Source organism: Anabrus simplex, chromosome 2 (assembly GCF_040414725.1).
Source record: "Anabrus simplex isolate iqAnaSimp1 chromosome 2, ASM4041472v1, whole genome shotgun sequence".
Taxonomy (NCBI): domain Eukaryota; kingdom Metazoa; phylum Arthropoda; class Insecta; order Orthoptera; family Tettigoniidae; genus Anabrus; species Anabrus simplex.
The window spans coordinates 976,055,230-976,078,712 of record NC_090266.1 but is presented as its reverse complement, the minus strand read 5'-3'; the positions used below and the strand labels follow the sequence as shown (position 1 = coordinate 976,078,712).

General features: G+C 40.5%; 1 protein-coding gene across 3 annotated transcripts in view; it reads left to right on the top strand.

The window, feature by feature from the left end:
* Iml1 (GATOR complex protein Iml1) overlaps positions 1-23,483 on the top strand; it is a 724,094-nt gene that overhangs the window by 170,680 nt on the left and 529,931 nt on the right. For all 3 annotated transcript variants that reach the window (XM_067141784.2, XM_067141783.2, XM_067141785.2), the window contains exon 8: positions 20,279-20,475. In XM_067141784.2, coding sequence (XP_066997885.1) covers positions 20,279-20,475 — 197 coding nt within the window. The remainder of the gene's footprint in view (positions 1-20,278; positions 20,476-23,483) is intronic.

The window sequence follows — 23,483 nt, the reverse complement described above, 5'->3', positions numbered from 1 at the left end:
ACGTCCGCCGTCCCCCCCGCCGTGCCCTAATGGGTGAATTGCCTTTCTTGAAAGTTGGCGTCTCTGAAATAGTGACAAATACATTGTAGTCAGTTTAAACCTCAACAAGTAAAACTCATTATTAATGGCTCCCTTTGCAAGTCAAGACATGTGCCGAAAAAAAAGCAAGTTGATAATGCTGCTAGCCAGCCAGTGAGCTATCACAAAAATGTTTGGAGCAATGCTCCCATAGTCTGCGTAAACAGGCGGGGAGAAAGTAGCAAACTGCTCCCATAGGGGAGAAGGTAGATGATATTTTCACAACATTAAGTGTTAACATAGATCTGCATTTTGTGGGTAAAGGTATCGGTTTGCATATTACTTCTTCTTCCATTATGGCATCTGTAGGACTACGAGTAGCTCTGTCATGGTTTGGGTTTTCTTCTTCTCCTCATCCTCCTCCTCACAGAACTTCGTCATCCTCTCTCTTCTTCTCTCCTATTCTTCAGCTGTGATTTTCAGCATCATCTTCTCATGTCTTCTCCATTGTGGCTTCTCTATTCTGCTCCCGTACCTTTCTGTATCATTGATTTCCGGCATATTGTAACATGTTGACGAGGTAAATAAATCAGACAGAATCTTTTTAGCACTCTATTTCTAAAATTTATTAGCTAAGCACCGAAACTACACATTTACACACACACCACTGCCGAGCTCACAACTTACACAAGTACACAGGACACACACTTACACGGTTCTCACTCTCTCTCTTAGTTTCTCATTGTTTATCTACAATGAAACACACAGAGTCGAAAACAATGGAAAACTGTAAATTCCCATGGAGGGAATTAGATATTTTTCACCAATAGAGCATGTCAAAAACATATCAGATGTAAGGCTTTTCAGGCATTTGCTCTATTAACCAGCGTTTTTTCTTAGGTCTGACACTAGACTCATTAGAGTGGGATGTGTCAGACCCTACCCACTGACGCTGGGGTGTATGCAGGTGAACTTATCAGAAGCCCTTTATAAGAGGCACAGTCTGATAACTGCATACGGGTGATAAATCTATACAATGGAATTATTGCCTGCCTAGCAATTCCGAATGGAAAACTCTAAATTCCCATGGATGGAATTAGATATTTTTCACCAATAGAACATGTCAAAAATGTCAAAAACATATCAGACGTAAAGCTTAGCGTCAGCCAACGTTAGCGGACACCTCACACTAGTCCCAAGGATTTCAAACTCCCATTGTGCCATAATCTACTCCATTCATCTAGGATTGCTAGAACCTTCTCTATATTCAAGATCGTCGTTACTCTTTAACGAGTCCATCATTGGTGTTCTACGTTGCATACGATTTTAATTTTACTGCTAGTGCGTGAATATGGACTAGTTCAACTTGTATTTCCTTCTGGCATTGTGATTCTCTCTCCTACAGAATTCGCAACTATTGGAGATCACTTCATATCAACATTTGTTTCGTCGTCATGCGCCTTTTGACTGGTTCAATTTGACTCGTACTATTCAACGAACTCTATTTCAACTTTTGTTTTTACACAATTGAAGGAACTCCATCGTCAATAATTAATCCATGCTTCACGCATTGACGTATATTTTAATGTCCACAATATCTATTTTTAGTTTTACAACCCCATGATTGTTTTTAACTTCACAGACTGCCATCGTTCAATGTATTCCACCACAAATTCTCGCTGTTAATCTGTACATATTGTTACAATTTAAGTCTAATGTTATCATATTACTTTTTATTACGACATTGTTATTCTTTTAATAACTTTAATCATTTAAGCTCAGGGCCCTGACCTAGTCTTTGTAATTAACGGCTGATGATGTTCGCTATGCCGAACGAAACATGTCCCATTATTTAAGACACCTCATGATTATTTTATAATATTTTATAATTCAATGAGTGTTTTGTTTTATATTGAGTAGGTGGTTGTAAATAAAAAGATTTTATAATTTTAATATATCATCCCCAATACGGTTCTATTATGAGATTAATTACATGTAACTTATGCAGCTTCATGCCGGAACGAGTGTCCTGGTCAGTTGGCATCCTCGTTCGGTGGTCATCGGTTCGTCTTCCATTGGTGCTCCATCTCCTAGTGGGGGTCCCTCCAGCCGTGCCGTTGCCATTGCTGCCTCCATCTCCTGGGACATCGTCAGAGTCTCCTCGTAGTTCTGCTTCCCGCTGATCATTCTCTCTTCCTGGATCTCAGCGCCGCGCAGTTTATCGCAGGTGTCAGCCGCCTCGCACTTGGTGTCACCACAGGGTGGCTCATCTATAATCGCGTTGCCTAGTCGCTCAATCTCGGCGTCGAATACCCGCGGCGTTCTATCGGTGCGCTGAGTACTCTCTTGCAGCTGGACTCGGTAGGCAGCTCTTGGTTGGTGGACACCACAGCACCCGTCGAGCACTCCCACAACCTTCTCGTAGGTCGAACATGACTGGGGACTGTGTCATACTGTCATCTTTTGTACACGTAGTCCGGGGATTGGATATTCCGCTCTCTTCTTGGATGTCGATCCAGTCTCGAGCTGGGTCCAGCATGTTTTCCAAGAAGTCGTCCCATGGGGTTTCAACCTTCACAATGTTGCAGCTGCCATCGCTGCTAACAGGATTCATTTGTGTCTCCACAGCCATCGTGTTTGCACACAGGGCGTTCACTTCCTCCACTGGGCCTCGAACTCCGGACTCCACAACCGCTAGCATCACTTCAGGCTGTTTCTCGTCCAGTTCATTGTCGTCCTGCACAACGTCATTGTTGATGGCTTTGAGAGAGCACTCTTCATTTTCTGACTTTAACTGCTTGCTCTTCCTATCACTTTAGTCTGTTTCCAGTCGGTCTGGATTAGATCTCTGTCCAGATCTCAGTTCACTAATGAGTTTGTCATAGCTAGATAAGATTTTATTTTCAAGTTTACTTAACTTATTTATAAAAATCTGGAGCTGTTTGCAATTCATTTCACTCGTAGAAATTTCTGCTGACTACAAAATATGCTACCAGATTATCGATTCCGACACCAGGTTTGACGTAAGAGATTATCCACTAGTTTATCACACTTGTCCATTCCACTTCTGACGCCAGTTGTAATGTGTTGGCGGGGTAGATAAATAAATCAGAATGTGGTAGCGCCCTGTTTCTAAACTATATTAGCTAAGCACTAAAACTACACATTTACACACACCAGACTGCTGAGCTCACAATTTACACAAGTACACAGGACACACACTTACCCGGTGCGCTCTCTCTCTCATTTTCTCATTGTTTATCTACAATGACACACACACACACACACACACACACACACACACACACACACAGAGTCTTCGGTACTTACACTACACTCACTCAGCTGCTCAGTCACACTCATTGGTGTCGTCACAGTCCTCAGTCCACAGCCTACGCCCGTCAGTCTCGCAGCTCGGGTTAGTATCCACTGTCTACTCAGTCCGTAGAACTCCACTCACAACCCATGTCGGCACCCATTGTTGTCTCCCACGCTGCACAGGGCAAGGCCACGTCCTCTTCCAGCAGCTGGTCCAAGACACTTACACGCACGACGACAGGCACACAGAAACGAGTCTTCAGCTTCAACAGACAGATAGAGTGAGCAGGCCAATCCAGATATTAGCAGCGGGGGCGCTGACCAATCCGCAAGCGGCTGTCCTCCGTGTGGTGATGGGAGTTCGGAGAGGATGGGCCTTCCATGGTGATGAGCATGCGGTTGGAGCTGGCTAGGTTGCGCTACTTCCTGTGGTTGTACATTGGCATGGGGGACGTAGCGGCTCACCATGACACAGTATATTTATTTCTCCAGTTCTCCGTCCCTTCTACCATGATCCCCATCTCATTTGAGTCCTTCCGGAGTTCAGCAATCCACTTGTTTTCAGTCTTTTCTCTCGTCGTACCCATTGTCTCCATACTCTTCTGGTCATCCTCTCCATATCCATCCTGATAATATGTCCGGATATTCGTACTCTTTTGAGTCTTATTTCTTTCGAGATCCTTTTGAGATCGTCTGGTGTTACAGTACACTTCGTCCCTTGATCTTCGTTCCCATTTTTCCACCTACTCTTTTTTGTCCCAATCTTCCTCAGAATTTTTCTCCTTTCTTTCTTCAATAGTTTTGCCTCATGTCTTCCAAGTATAATCGTCTCGGCTACATACAATGGCGTGTTCCTCAGTGTTGTCGTGTAGTGCCTGATCTTCATGTCCATTGATATGTTTCTTGATTATACACTTTTCTGGTTGCAAGGTAGATCTTCCTCATATTTTTCATCCTCTCTTTTATCCCCTTGCTGCTCCTGTTTCTTTCTGTTACATATTTTCCAAGGTACTTAAACTTTGCTACCTTCTGCATGGTGCCTTCTAGTTTTTTCCAATCCCTGGTTGAGTTCGGGGTCTTTGTCTTGTCATAGCCGATCCATAGTCCAACCATTCTAGCTATCTTGCTCATGCTGTTGAGTTGTTTCTTTGCGTCTTCTTCTGTCACGCTTATTAAGGCTATGCCATTCGTAAAGGCTAGGCAGTTCCCCCGTGCCCTGATATCCTTTTTGTCTGCCATATGTGTCTTTTGTATCCCCATCTTGTCATTTGTTGCTCTACATTTTCTGATAACTTTGTCTATTGTGATGCTGAAAAGCATTGCTGACAGTCCATGTCCTTGTTTGACCCTTGTCTTAACCTCAAATACTTCTGATAGTGCACTCCTGAATCTCATACTTGCCTTTGTGTGTTCCAGTATGTCATTTATCATCTCTTGTGTGGTGCCATCTAGTCCTCTGTTCTTCAGGATCCTCCCCAGTGTCTGTCTTTGGAGTCGTATGCCTTCTTGAAGTCCATGAATGTTGTTTCTGCCTTCTTCTTCTTCTCTTCTTTTTTACAACCTGCTGTACGTTGCACCGACACAGATTGGCTTTTAAGGCGTCAATGGGGTAAGAAAGGGCTAGGAGTGGGAAGGAAGTGACTGTGGTCTTAATTAAGGTATAGCCACAGCATTTGCCTGGTGTGAAAGTGGGAGGCCACAGAAAACCATCTTCAGGGCTGCTGACAGTGGGACTCGAACCCACTATCTCCCAAATGCAAGCCGATAGCTACATGACTCACACCGCACGGCCACTTGCTCGGTTTTCTTGTTCTTCAGGACCCTGTGTTCTATTAGTTGTTTCAGAGTAAAAATTGCTCATGTACCCTTGTACTTTTCTGAAACCTGCTTGTTAATCTCCTACTGTTCTTTCTAGATGTTTCCCTACTCTTTTCAGAAGGAGTCCCGACAGCAACTTGTAGTCAACTTCTAGTAGCAAAATCCCTCTGTAGTTGTTTGTGTCGGGAGATAGTAGGTTCGAACCCCACTGTCGGCAGCCCTGAAAATGGTTTTCCGTGGTTTCCCATTTTCACACTAGGCAAATGCTGGGGCTGTACCTTAATTAAGGCCACGGCCGCTCCCTTCCCTGTCCCATCGTCGCCATAAGACCTATCTGTGTCGGTGCGACGTAAAGCAACTAGCAAGTTGTTTGTGTCCCTCTTGTTCCCTTTCTTGTGTATTGGTACTGTGATTGCGTTCTTCCACCCTTCTGGTAATTTCCTTGTTCTCCAGATGTGGGTAATGGCCTATATCGTGTTATCTATCGCCTTTTTGCCTTCCTACTTTATCATTTCTGCTGATATACCGTTATATCCAGTCGCTTTCTTATACCTTCTGTCCGTTATGGCTTGTGCCACCTCTTCCTTGGTTGGAGGTCGTGGCTCTCTCTCTTCTACGTCTGGCTTCAGTTGCAGTTCTTCTCCAGGTAGATAGGAGTTCATTAGATCATGGAAGTACTCCACTGGTATTCTACTGGTCTCTTTTACATTTACGGTCAATTTTCCTTTTTTGTCTCTTATGACCAGTTCTCTGCCCGTGCTTTCTGTCAATCTCTTTTTGAAATTTACAAAAAAAAATCTGGTGGTGTTCTTCCTGAAGTTGTTCTCAATCTCGTCCAGTTCCTGCTTCATCCTCCGTCTTCTGGTCCTTCGTATTGTTCGTGCCGCTTCCTTCCTCGCTTCTACAAATACCTCCCATTTTTCCGGGTTCTTACTGCTCCAGTCTGGATGCTGTTCTCTGCTGCTTTTTTTTTTTTTTAATAACACCATCAGATTCTATCAAATCACTCTCAAAATATTATAAATGCATAAATATTTATGTTCATTTTGGTTTAAATCATTAAAAATCTTGAAATTTTGAGCTTATCTTAATGAAGTCCTCACTTCACTCCACTCTAGCATAGAATGCGAGTTGCTGCAGTACTGGTACTCTGTTGTTGGTGTGAGTCCATCTGACTATTCAGTCCATTGACATTCTACCATGCATTTTACTCTACATTTTAGTTTCACTTGTTAGAATCTGATGATCTTTCTGGAATGAAGCATGTCATTCTCTTTTAAATACAGTAGAAGTTCGCTATAGTGAGTACAGCATATAACGAGAACCCCGTAATAACGATAACTTGTGTCCGTCCCTTCAAAATTCCTATATTAAACTGTGTATTATCCTTCGGTTACAGCGAGAACCCTATCACTGACGCATCTGTTATTACGAGCGATTATGCGCGCTCGATTTTTCCATTGCCGATATTTATGCACCCAGTCATTATACTGCATGCGATCGATCATCTTCGGCACCATATCGTTTTCTCGCTATGCCCATCAGCGAGCTCTCTCGTCGACATTCGAAGGCAGTGTCAGAGTCGATTAGTAATACCTGTCGAGTGCTCTTCCGCGAGGAAAATGAAAGAGTAGAACATGTTTTCGTAATAAATGCGTAAATAACGTGTCCGATAACTGTTGTTAACTCGTTAAAGATAAACGGTGAATAAACGATCGCTTAATTTTAATGCTAAATACCGCAGTTAAATAAGAATGAGATAGGCCTACACCTCAAGATATGGCAGAGTGCGTCATTAATTACGAGGTTAGTTTATATTTTCTCGCGTCCGTTAAATTACAGAAAGGCTATTATGTAATTTATAGCGAGAAAATTTATCTACTTCCGCTTGAAGTATGTTTTCATCATACATACAGTATAGAGAAGTTAGGATATGTGACGCCATTTGAATAACAAAACTGAAACGTTTGCGACAAAATGCAATCGATCATCTTTGGTACGGTATAGTTTTCGCACTATGTGCATTTGCGAGTTCTCTCGTCACCATTTGAAGGCGATATTGCAGTCAATTAGTAATACCCGTCGACTACTGTCCTCAAAAGAAAATTTGAAATGAAGGAGGATGACACGTTTTCGTAATAAATGCGTAAATAACGTGGCCGATAGCAGTTGTACTGGTTAAGAATAAAGGCTGAAGTAAACGATCTCTTAATTTTAATGGTATATCGTATACTGAAATTAAGTAAGAAAGTAATACACCTCAAGATATGGCAGGGTACATCACTGATTTCAGAGGATAGTTTCTATTTTCTCGCTTCTAGTTAAATTTCGGAAAGCTATTCCCTTGTCAATTTTTAGCTAGGAAGTTATCATTTCTCTATACGCGTTTCAAATAGGATTTCGTGGTACATGTATGGTTAGGTTAGGTGATGCCGTTTGAAGAAGAAAACTGAAATGTTTGCCATAGAAGCCTCTGGAGTGATACCGTATTTCTCCAAATCCAAGACGACGTTTTTTTTCTCAGAATCTCATGTGAAAAATCAAGGGTCGTTTTGCATTCGCGGCGTGATAGTAATGAACACCACTGGCAACTACCGCAATAACAATGCTGTTTATTTCACCCCCGCGCCCGCGCATAGGCCTACATCGCTAGCCGCGGCGACCGGTCGTACAGTGCCTATGTGTAACGTCACTGGATCTCAGGAAACAGTGAAGAGAGAATGATATTCTATTATCCTCTACACAAACGTTTCTCAAATCTGCGGAATGGCATCAAAACATGCGAGCCTTCGAATTCTTAGAAAGGCCACGGCTACTCAGTAGCAGTGTTATAACGTGCCTGCTGTACCTCTGACGCTTAGTAAAATCAAGTTTTATAGACAGTAGGTATATTTTCGTGATGGATCGTCATATTATAAAAATACGTGGAACAGGTATTGCCGGCAAACTTTCAACGGGTTCTCGTCGATGTTATGATGACAATTTTAAGTTAATGGCTATTAAACACTCGGAAATGTATAATAATTGTGCAGCCGCAAGAAAATACGGCATAGGCCTAACTAAAGCCGATATTCGGCGTTACCGTGAAGACAAAGATAGCTTGAAAATGCGTACTGCACAAAAAATGCATTCAGTGGCCCGCAACAAGGACGCTTTAAAGAAGTCTAAGATGAAATTGTGAGGTATGTGCTCAAAAATTCATGGGCGGAATTGCCATACCGCGGCGCAATAAACTCATTCGTTGACTTTCGAAGTCCGCAATTAAGACCTATACATCGCTAGCTGCTGAAGTTGGCCGAATCTGGCAATCAAGACGTGCGTGTAGCGGCAGCCAGTTATATCTGACGCTGAGTGAAAGCAACAGTTTTATAGTAAGCAAGAATATTTTCCTGTTGGATCGTTGTATTGCAGAGGCGCATGGAATGTGTATTGCCGGCAAATTTTCAACGAGTTCCCTTCGATATTATGATGCCAATTTTAAGTTAATGGTTATTAAACCCGCTGAAATAAAGCATAATAGTACAGCCGCAAAAAATACGGCATAACTAAAGCCAATGTTCGGCGTCTACAGTCTAAAAATGCGTACTGTATAAGAAAGACATTCATATGGTTTTACAAAGCACCTTTTAAGCCTGATTACAATTTTTCGAAGGAAAAAGTGGGGGTCGTCTTGGATTCGGAGAAATACCGTAATATATATTTTTTCAAAATGAAATTAAACACACACATTCACATAGTATCGGATTTTGGAAAACAGCAAACAAGTAAGCCGCAGTGTGGATATTATCTGCGATAACCCAAATTTTGAACAAACTAATTGCCATTTCATACTGAATTTAACGACAATCCGCTATAGCGAGTAAATTTTTCGCCGTTATGAATTCTCGCTATAACGGACTTCTACTGTAATTTGTTTCTTTTTCAGGTATAATTCTCTTGCCATATGTTTTCTTTTTCAGGTAGTTTATAATTTATTCTAAATTAGTTTTGGCAGACTGAGGAACCATTAGTTATAAATTACCGTATTTGCTCAAATATAACTCGTCATCGCGTATATCTCACACCCCATTTTTAACATTTGAAATTGCAGGAAAAAAATACTCGCACATAACTCACATTAAGTTTTGAAGTCATAAAGACATACGGTACATACATGAAAATAAAGTTTGGGTATTCCGTGGACGTGCTTACATTAAATATCAGGACTGTACCAATTGCTATTACGGTACTTTGTACGTGATGACAGTACAAGAAGAAGCTGTATATCTTTTTACGTGCAGAACGGTTGAGGCTAGCTGTTGTAAGAAAAATACCTAACTCTCAAACCCTAGCTAGTCAGTCACACTCAGCCACCTCTCACTCTTTCGTCTTTGTCAATATGCTTATCGCTACCTGTCCGGCAGAGCTGATCACATGAACTGGGAGTGTTTTCCTGTCCAGGCAGTCAAGTAATCATGGTATTAGGTATCGTCCATCAGTTGTATTGTCGACTAGTACCAGTATTCTGTCTTCACGTTTCATTGTTGTTTCTCAGTAGGATTCTCAGGTTTCTTGTGTAGGTCAATCTTTAAGTTATGGAGAAGCATGGGAGTTATAAGGCTGGGTTTAAACTCAAAATGATAACATATGCTGAAGAATATAGTAACAGAGCTGCCGGTCGAGAATTCAGTGTGACTGAGTTTAATTTTCGCTACTGGTGTAAACAGAAAGCTGCGCTAGAAACCACCAACCGAACACGTAAGGCATTGAGAGGGCCGAAAACTGGTAAATTTCCTGAGCTGGAAGACAAGTTGCCTCATTACGTTACAGAGTTGCAAAATGGTGGCTTTAGTATCTCGCACAAGATACTACATTTTAAAACATACAAACTAGCGATTAGAGGAGGGATCAGCTGTTCGGATCTGAAAGTGAGCCAGGATTCGATCCGTAGATTCATAATAGGCACGGAAAAAAAAAAAAAAAGCTATAGTCAACAATTTAACATTCAGTAATATTCATTTCTGGGCCAGTTATGTGGACCATACGTCCGTAATTCTTGATGAACAGTCCACAGATGCAAAATCTACCCTTGATAATCTCAATCATTTAGATCAAGATATAAAATTTACCTTAGAATCCGAGAATAATAATCATTTACATTTTTTGGACTTAACAATTACTCGATCACTTCCTTCTTTTTCATATAATATCTATAGAAATCCTTCTCAGACTGCTATTACCATCAGGAATGATTCTTCCCATCCTCAGGCTCATACAAATGCCACTTACAATAGTCTGGTTGACAGAGCCTTTAGAGTTCCTATGTCAAAAAAGAATTTAAATAAAGAACTCAATTTAAATCGTGCAATAGCTAGAAACAATGGTTTCAAGAATGTCTTCATTGAGAGAATCATTGACAAGTTTAAGTACCGTCCTAATACCACCCTTCTGAGAAGAAAACCCAAAGCTAATACTTTTTCGACCTTCACCTTTACAAATACAGTAATTTACACAATATCACCAACGTCTTCAAAAAGCATAACACCAAGATTTCTTATAGAACTAATAATAGAAGCATTGACATTCTGCATAACTCCACTTCAATAAATAAAAATAATGTTTTTCATAGTTCCAGAGTGTACAGATTATGTTGTCATGACTGCAGCAGTTCTTATCTGGGACTAAAAGGAGGAAATTTTAAAATCAGATATGCACAACACGTTAATGCCATCAGATACAATAAGTTTTCGGCAATGGGGCAGCATATGAAAAATTTTCAGCATAACTTTATTAACATTGATCAGGATCTCACAGTTCTACAGGTTCTCAATGAAGGTACGTTGTTTGACATCACTGAGAGTTGTTTCATTCACCTGGATCAATATTTTAATTCTAGTTTAAATCTCAACAATATTTCTGAGAAGCCTAAAGTATTGTTCGATTTTTTGATAGCGTTTTTCAGACTCAGAATAGTTTCCAATAGGAAATCAATCCTTCGAAGCATACAGAAAACATTCTCACGCCACGCCTTCTCACCGCATCACCCTACATAATTCCCCTCTCCCTTCCCTCCTTACTTCCTTAACTCTAAGCCCCTCCTTCTCCTCCCCCCTTTCCCTACCTGTCCTGCTATTTCCCCTCAGTACCTCCCCTGATCAACTTCTCCCCCTTCCCCTCCAACACAGGTACATTGGTCATGGTATCTTTCGACTCTCAGTTTCTTCTCTAACATCTGATTACACAGGTCATACACACCGCCAGAGGTAAGTCTCATATTCACATTAATTCTGAGGACAGGACCTTGTCTTTTTTTTTTCAAGAGTTTTTCCTTAACCTCTCCCTCTTTTTTCTTTATTTGCTTCAGGTCCCATTTTGAACCGAGATCATTGTTTAGCACCCTGAGGAAAACACGGCGTCCGCCTCATTTTCATGTAAAACTTGCCATAGAATACTTAGTAGACCCACTCCAGCCACAATTTCTTAAGTCAGAGAAGACGCATTTTACTACGTAAAAACAGAGTTTGAAGTTCCTTCATGTTCTCTTTAGATTTATAATTTGTTACGTCTCAAGACTGGTTAAGCTATTTTAATGACTGATCTTTTTCAATCAGAGGTAAAACAAAATGTTTTTTAATTGAAGTTCTTAACATTTGCACCATTTACTTCAAGACTCGGTGAATGTTCATCAAGAAGACTTTCATACATACATTCTCACAAAGAAAGAAATATGGTGTTAGACTTTTAAGATAGTGATATATAAGTTATTGTCCTCAGCTCATTGTTAATCTACTCACTTATCATTCAAAGTTTTTAAGATTCCGTGAACTCTTGTTAAGAGAATGTTTACACAAAACTTTAAGATAATTGGTGCTATATGTTTAGAAGAGAGTACTTTTAAGTTAATGTTACAAGTTAATGTTCATGGCCCATGTTTTTAATCAAGTCATTCCTCCTATCATTTATAAGATTTGTGCACACTTTTATGCATTGTTTTTGCAACCGTAAGTTGTCATTGTATATGTTTCTAATTTTGTGGCTGAAGATGATGCACACCAGCATCGAAACCGGTCCCATGAATAATAAAATGTTCAATACGGATTTAATATGAAGTTTTTAAACTTGAATCGTAGATTCATGACACGAAAAGGATTGTATCTGCGAAGGTGAACATCTCTCTGTCAGAGAATGCCAAGCGATTTCAGCAACAAAATCATAGATTTTCATCACCATATGATAGCAACGCAGAAGAAAAACAGTTACCTCTTATCTCAAATAGGCAATGCAGATCAAATCCCGATAAACTTCGACATGACATGCAACACCACCATCAGGAAGAAGGGAGAACCTAGCGTGCTTATACGTACAACTTGGTGTGAAAAACAGCGTTGCACTGTCATGCTAGCAGTAACCTCAGATGGGAGAATATTGCCACTGTACATTACTTTAAAAAAAAACAGTGCCTAAAGCGATGTTTCCCAAGGCGAGTTGGCCGTGTGGTTAAGGCGCGCAGCTGTGAGCTCGCAACCGGGAGATAGTGGGTTCAAACCCCACTGTCGGTAGCCCTGAAGATGGTTTTCCCTGGTTTCCCATTTTCACACCAGGCAAATGCTGGGGCTGTACCTTAATTAAGGCCACGACCACTTCTTTCCCATTCCTAGGCCTTTCCTGTCCCATCGTCGCCATAAGACCTATCTGTCTCGGTGCGATGTAAAGCAAATGGCAAGAAAATGATGCATTCATGCACGGGTTCAAGACAAAGGATGGATGGATACAGCTCTTGTCCAGGACTGGGTCCATACGGTGTGGGGAGCATGACCGGGGGCACTGCTTCGATGCCCAGCAATGCTAGTGTGGGACAGTTTCCGCAGACAGTTGGTGGAAGACGTGAAGAAACGTCTTCGGAAAATGAAAACTGATCTGGTAATTCCTGGTCGACTCACACATTGTCTGCAGCCATTAGATGTTTCCATTAACAAGCCCTTCAAGGACAACATAGGTAAATTGTATGCCGAATGGGTGGCAGGAGGGGAGCATGAGCTGATGCCAGCAGGCAAAATAAAGAGGCCGTCAGTTGAACTCGTGTGTGATTGGGTTATGCGGGCATGGGTTATGGTGTCGACGGATGTTATTGTGAATAGTTTCTTGAAGACTGGCATCGCAAATGCGTTGGATGGAAGTCAGGCTGATGCAGTATTCGATGGTGACCAGAATGATGCACGCAAAGATAGCTCGGAGACTGAAGGCAGTGACAATGAATAGGGTAAGCATGCCAGTTGTCTTGTTTCAATAGCCTAATGCAAATTTTGCGGTTTTTCGTGAATGCGATCATTTGCACACATAACGCACCGAAAATGTTCACACTTATTTTTTGTCAAAAAGTGTGAATTAAATGCGATTAATACGGTAACTGAGCTGAAACTGCAAAGAGATAACTTCAGATAAAGGAAAACAAAATGCTCCACAGCTTTCTCACAGTCCTTGTTCCACCACCAGTGCTGCTTCTTTTCTTCTTTCCCTCATAACTCAGCCTGCTTTCCCATGTTCATTTTCACGCCTTCCCATTCCGTATATGTTTGGATCCCTCCTCGTACTTGTCCTGGTCAAGTCTTAGTTTGTCTCGGTCGATCTTGGTGTTCCCCACTGCTATGTTCACCTGTGGCTGTGTACCACTGTTTGGTATCCATCACCACTTGACTTCTGTAAGGTGAACTGACACTAGGAACACAACGAAAACCCAGTGCGGTGGATTTGGTCAAAACTAGCAAAAAACTGCCAGGAACTGGACCCGGGCCTCTTACAGACAACAAACATATAAGAGACGCAAAGAAATAAAAATATATCGGTAATAAGGGCAAGAACTTAAATTTATTATGGAGAGGAAATCAAAACAAAAGGTTGCATAGGTAAAACAAGGGGGCCAAAAATCAAATAGCTAATATTAATAATATGTGGCCTATATTCAAAATACATCAGACTCATTGATTACAACACCTTCACACACGCTTACCTTCATAAAAGACGTGACGAAAAGTTTGGAATAAGGACTTGGCATCTATATTATAAATTGAAGAATATGAATTCAGCTGGGTACAAAACATTTCTTTGTAGCACATCTGATCTAAACAGTCGTAAGTTTAGGGAGTAACAGCACCTAATCATAACATTCTCCCTTTCAATTCCCCAGATAAGACAAAACTCTCAACAATAAAAAAATCACGTCCCCCGAGAATACAATATCATTAAGTAAAAGAGCTTAAAACGGGAGAAGATGGAAGAGTGCACCGAGCTCATATATACTCATAAAATAAATGCAAAGAGAAAAGGGGAAGTTACCATGGTTTCACGCAAAACAACTAAAATAACACAGAAGGCGCCCAGCAAAGAATATAACATATTAAACAGGAAAATAGGTAAAGAAAGCCAATGACGGCAATGTGAAACGAACAATAAATAAGTAAATTAGACACAAAAGGTTTCACGGACTCAAACGTCAGAACCACCCACGCTCACACATAGACCAAGAGGTTAGGTCGCCGAATAGAGGGACATATAAGAACGTCAACGCACAGCACATAACAAAATAAACAACCGCTCTCGAGCTCGGACAGTATGAACCAGAAAGTGGTCCATCTTAAAGAGACGGAGTGTCTCCAACACCAAAACACACAGAAGCAGGCAGATCGCGTAGTTAGCTTGAATTCATACCAGGTCTATGAATTGGACATGAATTATACAGAACACGCGATAAAATAATACAACATGAGCTCAGGCGGAATGTTAATGAAGCGACATGAGTAAAGGTCTCGGCCGCACACAGCAAACAATCACACACACACACACACATGAATCCTTGTCACCTTCTGTTTTCAAAATAAACATAGTGGATCAGTAAATGAAAATACCAAAAGAAGCATGTAAAAGTAAAGTTAACACACAAATAAATTAGAAACACATGTAATGAGGGAAACCTTTCTAACCAAACCATAGTGAGCACAGAACGAAGCAATAATAAAACCAAGAGAAAATTAAAGAAAAATAAATACCTCAATTATATAAGCAATTCACATTCTCGAAAGGCCGAGATGTGTACAGACATCTTGAATCTATTAAAATATCTTTTATATGCCACGAAGGCAACTTGGAAATCCAATCCTTCCATCTTCTCAAGTCAAAAAACTCCCCACACAAGCAACCAGAAAGATAACCCAACAAGACGGGGCAGAAAAGAAATGCTTTGACCTATGCTAACGTACGAGATGCCATCTACTGGAATAAGGAAAGATTACATAGTGGTAACAACACATGATGGGAAAGAGGAATAGTTCATAGATAAAAAAGTTCGCTAGGAACGTGAAGACATCAGAAAAGGCAAACGTACCATAAAATGATATGGTGCGGTTGAAAGGTAATGATCCAACTCCATCCTTGTATTCTTCCTGACCTTCATGTTCATGATGTCTAGTGCTCGTCCATCTTACTGGAAACTGATCAATATGGAATTCCCTTACACATAAACAGGGACTTGCCCATGTCTTTTTTTGTTTGGTTTGGCCCTGAAGTGTGTTGTCATTAGTCTCAGTTTGTGTTCTTGTTACAGTTCAATTAATCTTTCCCTATTTTTATGTGTCCTCCTGTGTGCCAGGTACTCTCATACTATTCCCGTATGTTGGTTCTCTTTTCCGGCCTGCGCATTATAATCACCTAGAAGTATCCTCACATGTCTGTCTGGTATGCTTTTCTGTTTATCATCTAGTTTGAAATTGTCTACCTTATTCACATCCGTCTTGTTTCTGCCACTGGTCGGTGCATGTCTGTTCACCACCGTGTACTTCTAGTTGCTTGCTTGGAAGGTCAGTGTCTATATCTGCTCTGACATACTCTTTACCTCAGTTATTTCACCCTTGTATCTCTTGTCGTGTATGAACTCGATATCAAAGCATGTAGGTGCGTGTCTCTCCTTTTCCATTCTCATTCCTGGTTTTCCTTTCAGCACCATGAAGCCTTCCTACTCCACTGTTTTTTCTTCCCTGTACCTTGTTTCTTAGACATCTAGTATCCCAATATTTCTGTCTTTCATCTTATTTATTAACTGTTTGAGTTTGCCGGTTTTTGTCATCTGTATGTTTATGGTGCCCATTCTGGGAAACCTTCTGGCCAATTTTTTATTTTTTTTAAGATTCTGAGAAGCTCAGACTCTTCTTTTCACATTCCACATGTCCCAGACTCCAATTGCCTGTTTGCGTCAGTCTTGGCTAATGGGGGGATTGTCCCCTTGGGCTAATCTAGATTCTATTGTGCGATCTGTTCCTGATTTTCCTTTCAGCATCATGAAGCCTTCTGACTCCACCGTTTCTTCGCCCCTTTGTTGGCACAGCTCATGTCTGTTCAGTCTTGCAATCAGGCTGTCCCTGACATGGGGAACAGACGCTGCTGCCCCTGACTTGGAGTAGAGGTGCTACCTAATGGATTTCAGTGGCATTTCCCTAACTGAGGGTCCATCTCCTTCCTAAAGGAGCTCATCTGCCCAAAGCCTTTGGCTCCCTTAAGGTGCCGGGTTATTTCCGTCTGCCCAGCACTCGGCGTAGAGTTGCTGACTGTACAGTCTGCTTTTGCTGCAGCAGGATGAACCTGGGCAGATAAAGATCTGTTTGCATGCATGTAAAATCTCTTCTTTTATACACATTTGCAGTGCTTGGGATAAAGTATTAATGCAGCAGTTGGCTCCTTTGACTATTTAAATTAACTACAAGCGAGATGGTCTTACTCAGCTGTGGCCAGGAATGTCGCACCTGTGAAGCACAATGATATGCTGTGCGATGAGCTGGCCTCATGCTTGCACTTTAGGTTACCACCCCTCCAGAACTGCTTATCCCAGCGTGACCGACTCGACAAGCCGTTCGGGAGAAGAATACTACTCTCTCCCTCCCCACCGATTAACAACAGTACGACACCTCAGCCATTTAGTCATAGCAGTCATCCTTTTTGAGTCCAAAAATTTCACACTGCACATTATTTTATTATTATATTATTATATTATTATATTGTGGTTTATGCATCATATACAATAAACAAATACAAATCCATACTATATGTCCTTGATTGAGTAAACCTGTGACAATACATTATATTTAAGAAGCTATCACATAAGAAATGCTATTGTATCTTATTAATGCTTTGCCACTATTTTGAGCGCTATATTGTAACTAGCTCTTAATGCCGGCATGACGAGATCATTTTCCTGAAAGTAGGAGAGAAGGACACTATTGAACATATGGTGGTTGTGAGCCACAGAAGACTGGATCTTAAAATGTGTTTTCAAATGTTTAACTTATGTTGGAATCTGCCTGCTGACTGCGATCATGTGTTTTCAGATCCCTAATCCTTGCTTCGCATTTTTCGCCTACTAACGTGTCATATCCTTCTTTGTGGACAGCGTTATACTGACACTCGACAGTAAATTTCCAGTGTCTGCTGATAGTCCGATGGCATAATAAGAATTTACAATTGTTTCCATCAGGCGTGAAAAAGAACTGCAATTCCCAGTCTGTTGTACAGGATTGTACATTTTTTCCGTTTCTTCTCTTTTTTATGTGCTGCTTTCCATAATGCAATGTGTTTGGAACAGTACTTCCAATGAACCGCCATCCTGAACCATGTATGCTATGTTCCCTTGCCGACAAACTCATACAATACTCCTGGCCAAATCTACGATCAGCGCACCCCACCACATTACGTCTCTCTCTCCTCGAGAGCTGACAAGCCTACCAAGCTCTTCACACGTGCAAAGTCAGTGTGCGTTAACTGTACACACTGTGAACTGTGCAGCATTTGGGCACTGCTGGTCTTACTGCTGGCTAGTGAGGTGTGCTCTGTTTTACACTGCCTGTGTGTCTTTGGAAATCTAAAACTTAAACAACTGAGCTCGATAGCTGCAGTCGCTTAAGTGCGGCCAATATCCAGTATTCGGGAGATAGTAGGTTCGAACCCCACTGTCGGCAGCCCTGAATATGGTTTTCCGTGGTTTCCCATTTTCACACCAGGCAAATGCTGGGGCTGTACCTTAATTAAGGCCACGGCCGCTTCCTTCCCACTCCTAGCCCTTTCCTATCCCATCCTCGAAATAAGACCTATCTGTGTCAGTGTGACGTAAAACAACTATCAAAAAAAAAAAAAAAAAAAAAAAAAAAAAAAAAAAAAAAAACTTAAACATATCAACATTTTACTGCTTCACTCAGCAACTGTTTCCTCTTTAAACAATCGGCAGTGGCTCAGGTTTTTTAATCGATGTTGCTGGTTTACTGAATTATAAGATGCTAAAATGTTTATCCTATTGCATGTTCATCACCATTATTCTCTTACACACCTTCACATCTGACACTAACCTCTTGAGGTTTGAGATACTAATTCTGGCATAATTGTACTAACTTCAGTGAAACCACAATGTTGAGAACTTAACTTTCAAAGTTTATATCAACTCCTCAAGCTGGCAATTTAATCCAGAGCTGCTCACTTCTCAGGTGGTATTTAAATTGAAGCTCTGCAGAGGTTTAGACACCATCAAGTTAAATAATTCATAATGTTAAATCTACGAAATATAACGTAATGAAAATTTTAGGACTACTTACTGAGATAATGTCCAATGTTTCTGAGCAATATATGTGACGGCTGCTCTTCAGGGATGTCCATAATCATACGCAATATTTACAGAAATATATAAGGTAATATAATTTTTATTCCAAGTCTGCCTTTCAAGAGTGTAAGCGACTCGTCCACAGAAATATTTTTGGTGGGGATGTAGGATGTCTGAAAATTTCCATTTATAATCTCCAGGAATGGCTGAATTTTGAAAAGCTTTCTAGGTCCCGTGTAGAATTATCAACAAGATGTTAATATCACAAGATGAGTTCAAACCTGCCCCTTGTCATTGTTTGAGGGAATGTAGGGGTTTCTAAAAATCCATCACTGTTGAAATTGATCTTCATGGTGGTTTTCTGTCCCCATGAATATTACAAGCCCCAAGAACACATAAATTTCCTCCCCTGTCTCTGGCTTCCACTTCCAGGCGCGTAGCCTTGGTTTCAAGGGCGCGCCAAGTATACACTCTGCCGCATACCTATTTGTTTCTCAAACAATTAGGTCAATCACTTTGTTGTCGAAAAATAGTAAAAAACATCTAAAATAGATGCAAAATGCTTTCTTGTACCTGGCACACCCGTGAAGGTGATCTTTCCTGTGCTCGCGACGACATCTACCTCTCGCCACAACCGCTGAACAGCAGGCAGAGTTATTACGGCTGAAGCCATTTCGTCTTCATCTGCGCTGTTTGCCACTTCTCCAGCAACTTCTTGCTATGCATAGTCACTTTCCGTATCATTACCGAAAATATTGCTTCCACTACTGTCATCTGTCAAACCAATAATCTCCACGCCGTAAGAGAATGAGACAGCCCAGCCATTCCTCTGCCAGTGAGTAGCCGCTAGCCTGCGAAGAAAAGAAAAATCTGCACATTATTTGCTTTCGGTACTTTCCCGTCATAAGTGACAAAAATTTTCAAGTTAGATATAGTTCACAAGATATGCTCGAGATGGCAGGAAAGGACGTGATACCTTTTAAAGCAAATACCTTGAAATTAAGTAGAGCGCGTCTCATGTTCTATACCTTATCGATGTGATTCAGAAGTAACAGATATCGATCAATTTTTTATTAGTTCTAATTATGAAACAGAGTTGGCATGAAAGTACGTAACTTCTCGATTCATAATGTGGAAACAAATCCCGCGAAGCAGCAGTGTTATGTTAGTAATAGGCATTCTAACTTCCGCTTGCACCAGACGTTTGTGGTACGTCGAACCGGCCTGAGTGGTTAAAATTCTATGAGAAACTAACTGAAAGAGAACAAAGAGCTAATGAGAAAAATTGAGATTATTATTTGTATACAACATAAAATAAATTAGACCTATCCATTGGTTCCAGAACTATAATTAAAGCTTTGGAAATGATTTTCAGGTACATAATATAGTCCCATCTTGTCTTCCCATCACTGGGTACATGGGTTCTGAGACCTGTTTTGTCCTCTTCTCTTCATCATACTTAAGTGTAAAATATTTGGAAAAATTATTAAGTGTTAATACGGTATTCTGTTCTAGTCTTTGAGAAACATTACCTGGATCGAACATTTGATCGTACTGGTCAACTCTCTGTCGTGATTACTCCTGGTGTTGGTGTGTTTGAAGTTGACAGAGAGCTAACAAATGTTACAAAACAGCGTATAATTGACAATGGTGTGGGAAGTGATTTGGTGTGTGTTGGAGAGCAACCACTACATGCTGTTCCTCTTCTCAAGGTATGTGTGTTGGGGATGGAGACAAATATTAGTTAAAATTATCTAATAATTTTTATTACCTCAGTTTTCTAATTTGCAGCTCTTTAGAGCATCAGACTAGTTTCATTAGATGACTAGTTTCATTTGACATATATTATTTTCCTTTCTAATTTTTGCACACACTTCTCATGTAATGCCTTCTACTTATACTGTAACTAGTAGTTGTGGTTTGTGACCCCTTTCTCATTGTATTGGTTAAACAGAGCTTGATAGCTGCAGTCACTTAAGTGTGGTCAATATCCAGTATTCGGGAGATAGTGGGTTCGAACCCCACTGTCAGCAGCCCTGAAGATGGTTTTCCGTGATTTCCCATTTTCACACCAGACACACCTTAATTAAGGCCACGGCCACTTCCTTCCCACTCTTAGCCCCTTCCTGTCCCATCGTCGCCATAAGACCTATCTGTGTCAGTGCGAAGTAAAGCAACTTGTAAAAAAACAAAGTATTGGTTAAAGCATTGTTGCTTCAGTCTCTGTGTTTCCTTCATCATTTTGTTCTACTCTCCCTTAGGGTTTTTAGACACAGTCTTATAATGCTTTGCTAGGGGTCTGTTATTTAAAAAATCCTACTTGAATGTAATACTTATCTTTTGTTACTGAAGGCCTTCTTTTCTATTTGTGGGGTCGAATATGTGATAGCCTCCCATTTTGTGCATATAAAGAACTATAAATTGTACGTATATGTTACTCAACACCATTCTCTAACAAATTTATAAATTGTACTCTGAGTCTTACTGGCTACCTTCATTGGGAAGCAGTATTTCTAAATTTAAAAAAATAAAGAACACATAAATGGTGTACACATGACTTTTAGGCGTGTAAATATAATAAGTTTTATTTACTCTTATATTGCGTCATTCATTTCATCTCATTAAATCCTCTGATAAGGTTCAAGTCAGGAAGGGCATCGGGTCATAAAAACTCGCTATGAAGATTTATCTCACTTCATATTCGACCCTGTAGACAAAAGGGATAAGATTTGGATGTACGGTTTTATTTAAGAACTTAATTGGCCAGTCATTTGTCTCTCTCAGTTGAGCTGTAGGCCTATCACACAGGAAACCGAATCACTGCTTTGATTTATCGTCGTATTGTGCTGCGAACTTCCCTGCTACCGGCGTTTTTGTCATCCGAAATGACGTCAACTTCACTGCCATCGAGGGCATTCGAGATCCCGGTCTGTTTGAAAAATTTTTGTTCTCCATTACAGAATGCAAACAGTGGGAATCTATTCGCATATGGTTTCTGGAAATGGTCTCTGTATTTTCTCAGTTGGTGTATGTGTAGCAGAAGCCTCTCCCTGAATAAACTGTGCTGTGCTGTGGAAAGCTTGGCAACCCACCAGCTGATCGCTAAAAGAATATTGCAAATGTTACGAGATGTACTTCCAAATGTAATACATAGTGACTGGAAGCATTTTTTGGATAACTGCGGCTGTTGAAACCTGGACCTTTATTTTTAGGTGTATTTCATGCTTGTTCTCTACATTTATTATATGCGGATTTACTTAAATAGCTGTAATTGAGATAGAGACCACATTGTTTAGGTTAGGTATGCTATCTCTAAGAGCCCAGATCATGCCAGAAGTTCTATGGAAAAAAAAGAAAATATACTAAATGTGTGGAGGTAATGCTTTTTTTTATCATAATGTTTAATTTTGTATGTTCGTTGTCTTCACATTTTTATAAAATCATATGATGATTTGTATTGTGTCTGCGAAAACTGTAAAAGTAGTTAGTGGGACGTAAAAATTACATACATACATACATACATACATACATACATACATACATACATACATACATACATACATACATACATACATACATACACACATACATACATCATCATTATAGACCATTATGCCTTTCAGCATTCAGTCTGCAAGCCTCTCTGAATGTACTAAACGTCGCCACAATCCTCTATTTGTAACTAGTGCTGTGGCCTCATTTAGTTCTACACCTCTTATATTTAAATTGTTAGAAACTGAGTCTAACCATCATCATCATCTTGGTCACCCTCTACTTCTCTTACCCTCCATAACAGACTCCATTATTCTCCTAGGTAACCTATCTTCCTCTATTCGCCTCATATGACCCCACCACCGAAGCAGGTTTATGCGTACAGCTTCATCCATTGAGTTCATTTCTAACTTCGCCTTTATCTTCTCATTCTGAATACCCTCCTGCCATTGTTCCCACATGTTTGTACCAGCAATCATTCTTGCTAATTTCATGCCTGTTACTTCCAACTTATGAATAACATATCTTGAGTCCACCCAATTTCTCTCCCATAAAGCAAAGTTGGTCTGAACACAGATCGATGTAAAGACGGTTTTGTCTGGGAGCTGACTTCCTTCTTACAGAATACTGTTGATCACAACTGCGAGCTCACTGCATTAGCTTTACTACACCTTGATTCAATCTCACTTACTATATTACCATCCTGGGAGAACACACATCCTAAATACTTGAAATTATCTACCTGTTCCAGTTTTGTATCACCAATCTGACATTCATTTCTGTTGAATTTCTTACCTACTGATATCAATTTAGTTTTCAAAAGGCTAATTTTCATACCATACTCATTGCACCTATTTTCAAGTTCCAAGATATTAGACTGCAGGCTTTTGGCACAATCTGCCATTAAGACCAAGTCGTCAGCTTACTACATTTCCACCTAACTGAATCCCTCCCTGCCTCTTTATACCTTTCAGCAGATGGTCTGTGTAAATTACGAACAATAAAGGTGAAGTATTACAGCCTTGCCTAACCCTTGTAAGTACCCTGAACCAAGAACTAATTCTACCATCAATTCTCACTGCAGCCCAATTGTCAACATAAATGCCTTTGATTGATTTTAATATCTTACCCTTAATCTCATAATCCCCCAGTATGGTGAACGTTTTTTCCCTCGGTACCCTGTCATATGCTTTCTCTAGATCTACGAAACATAAACACAACTGTCTAT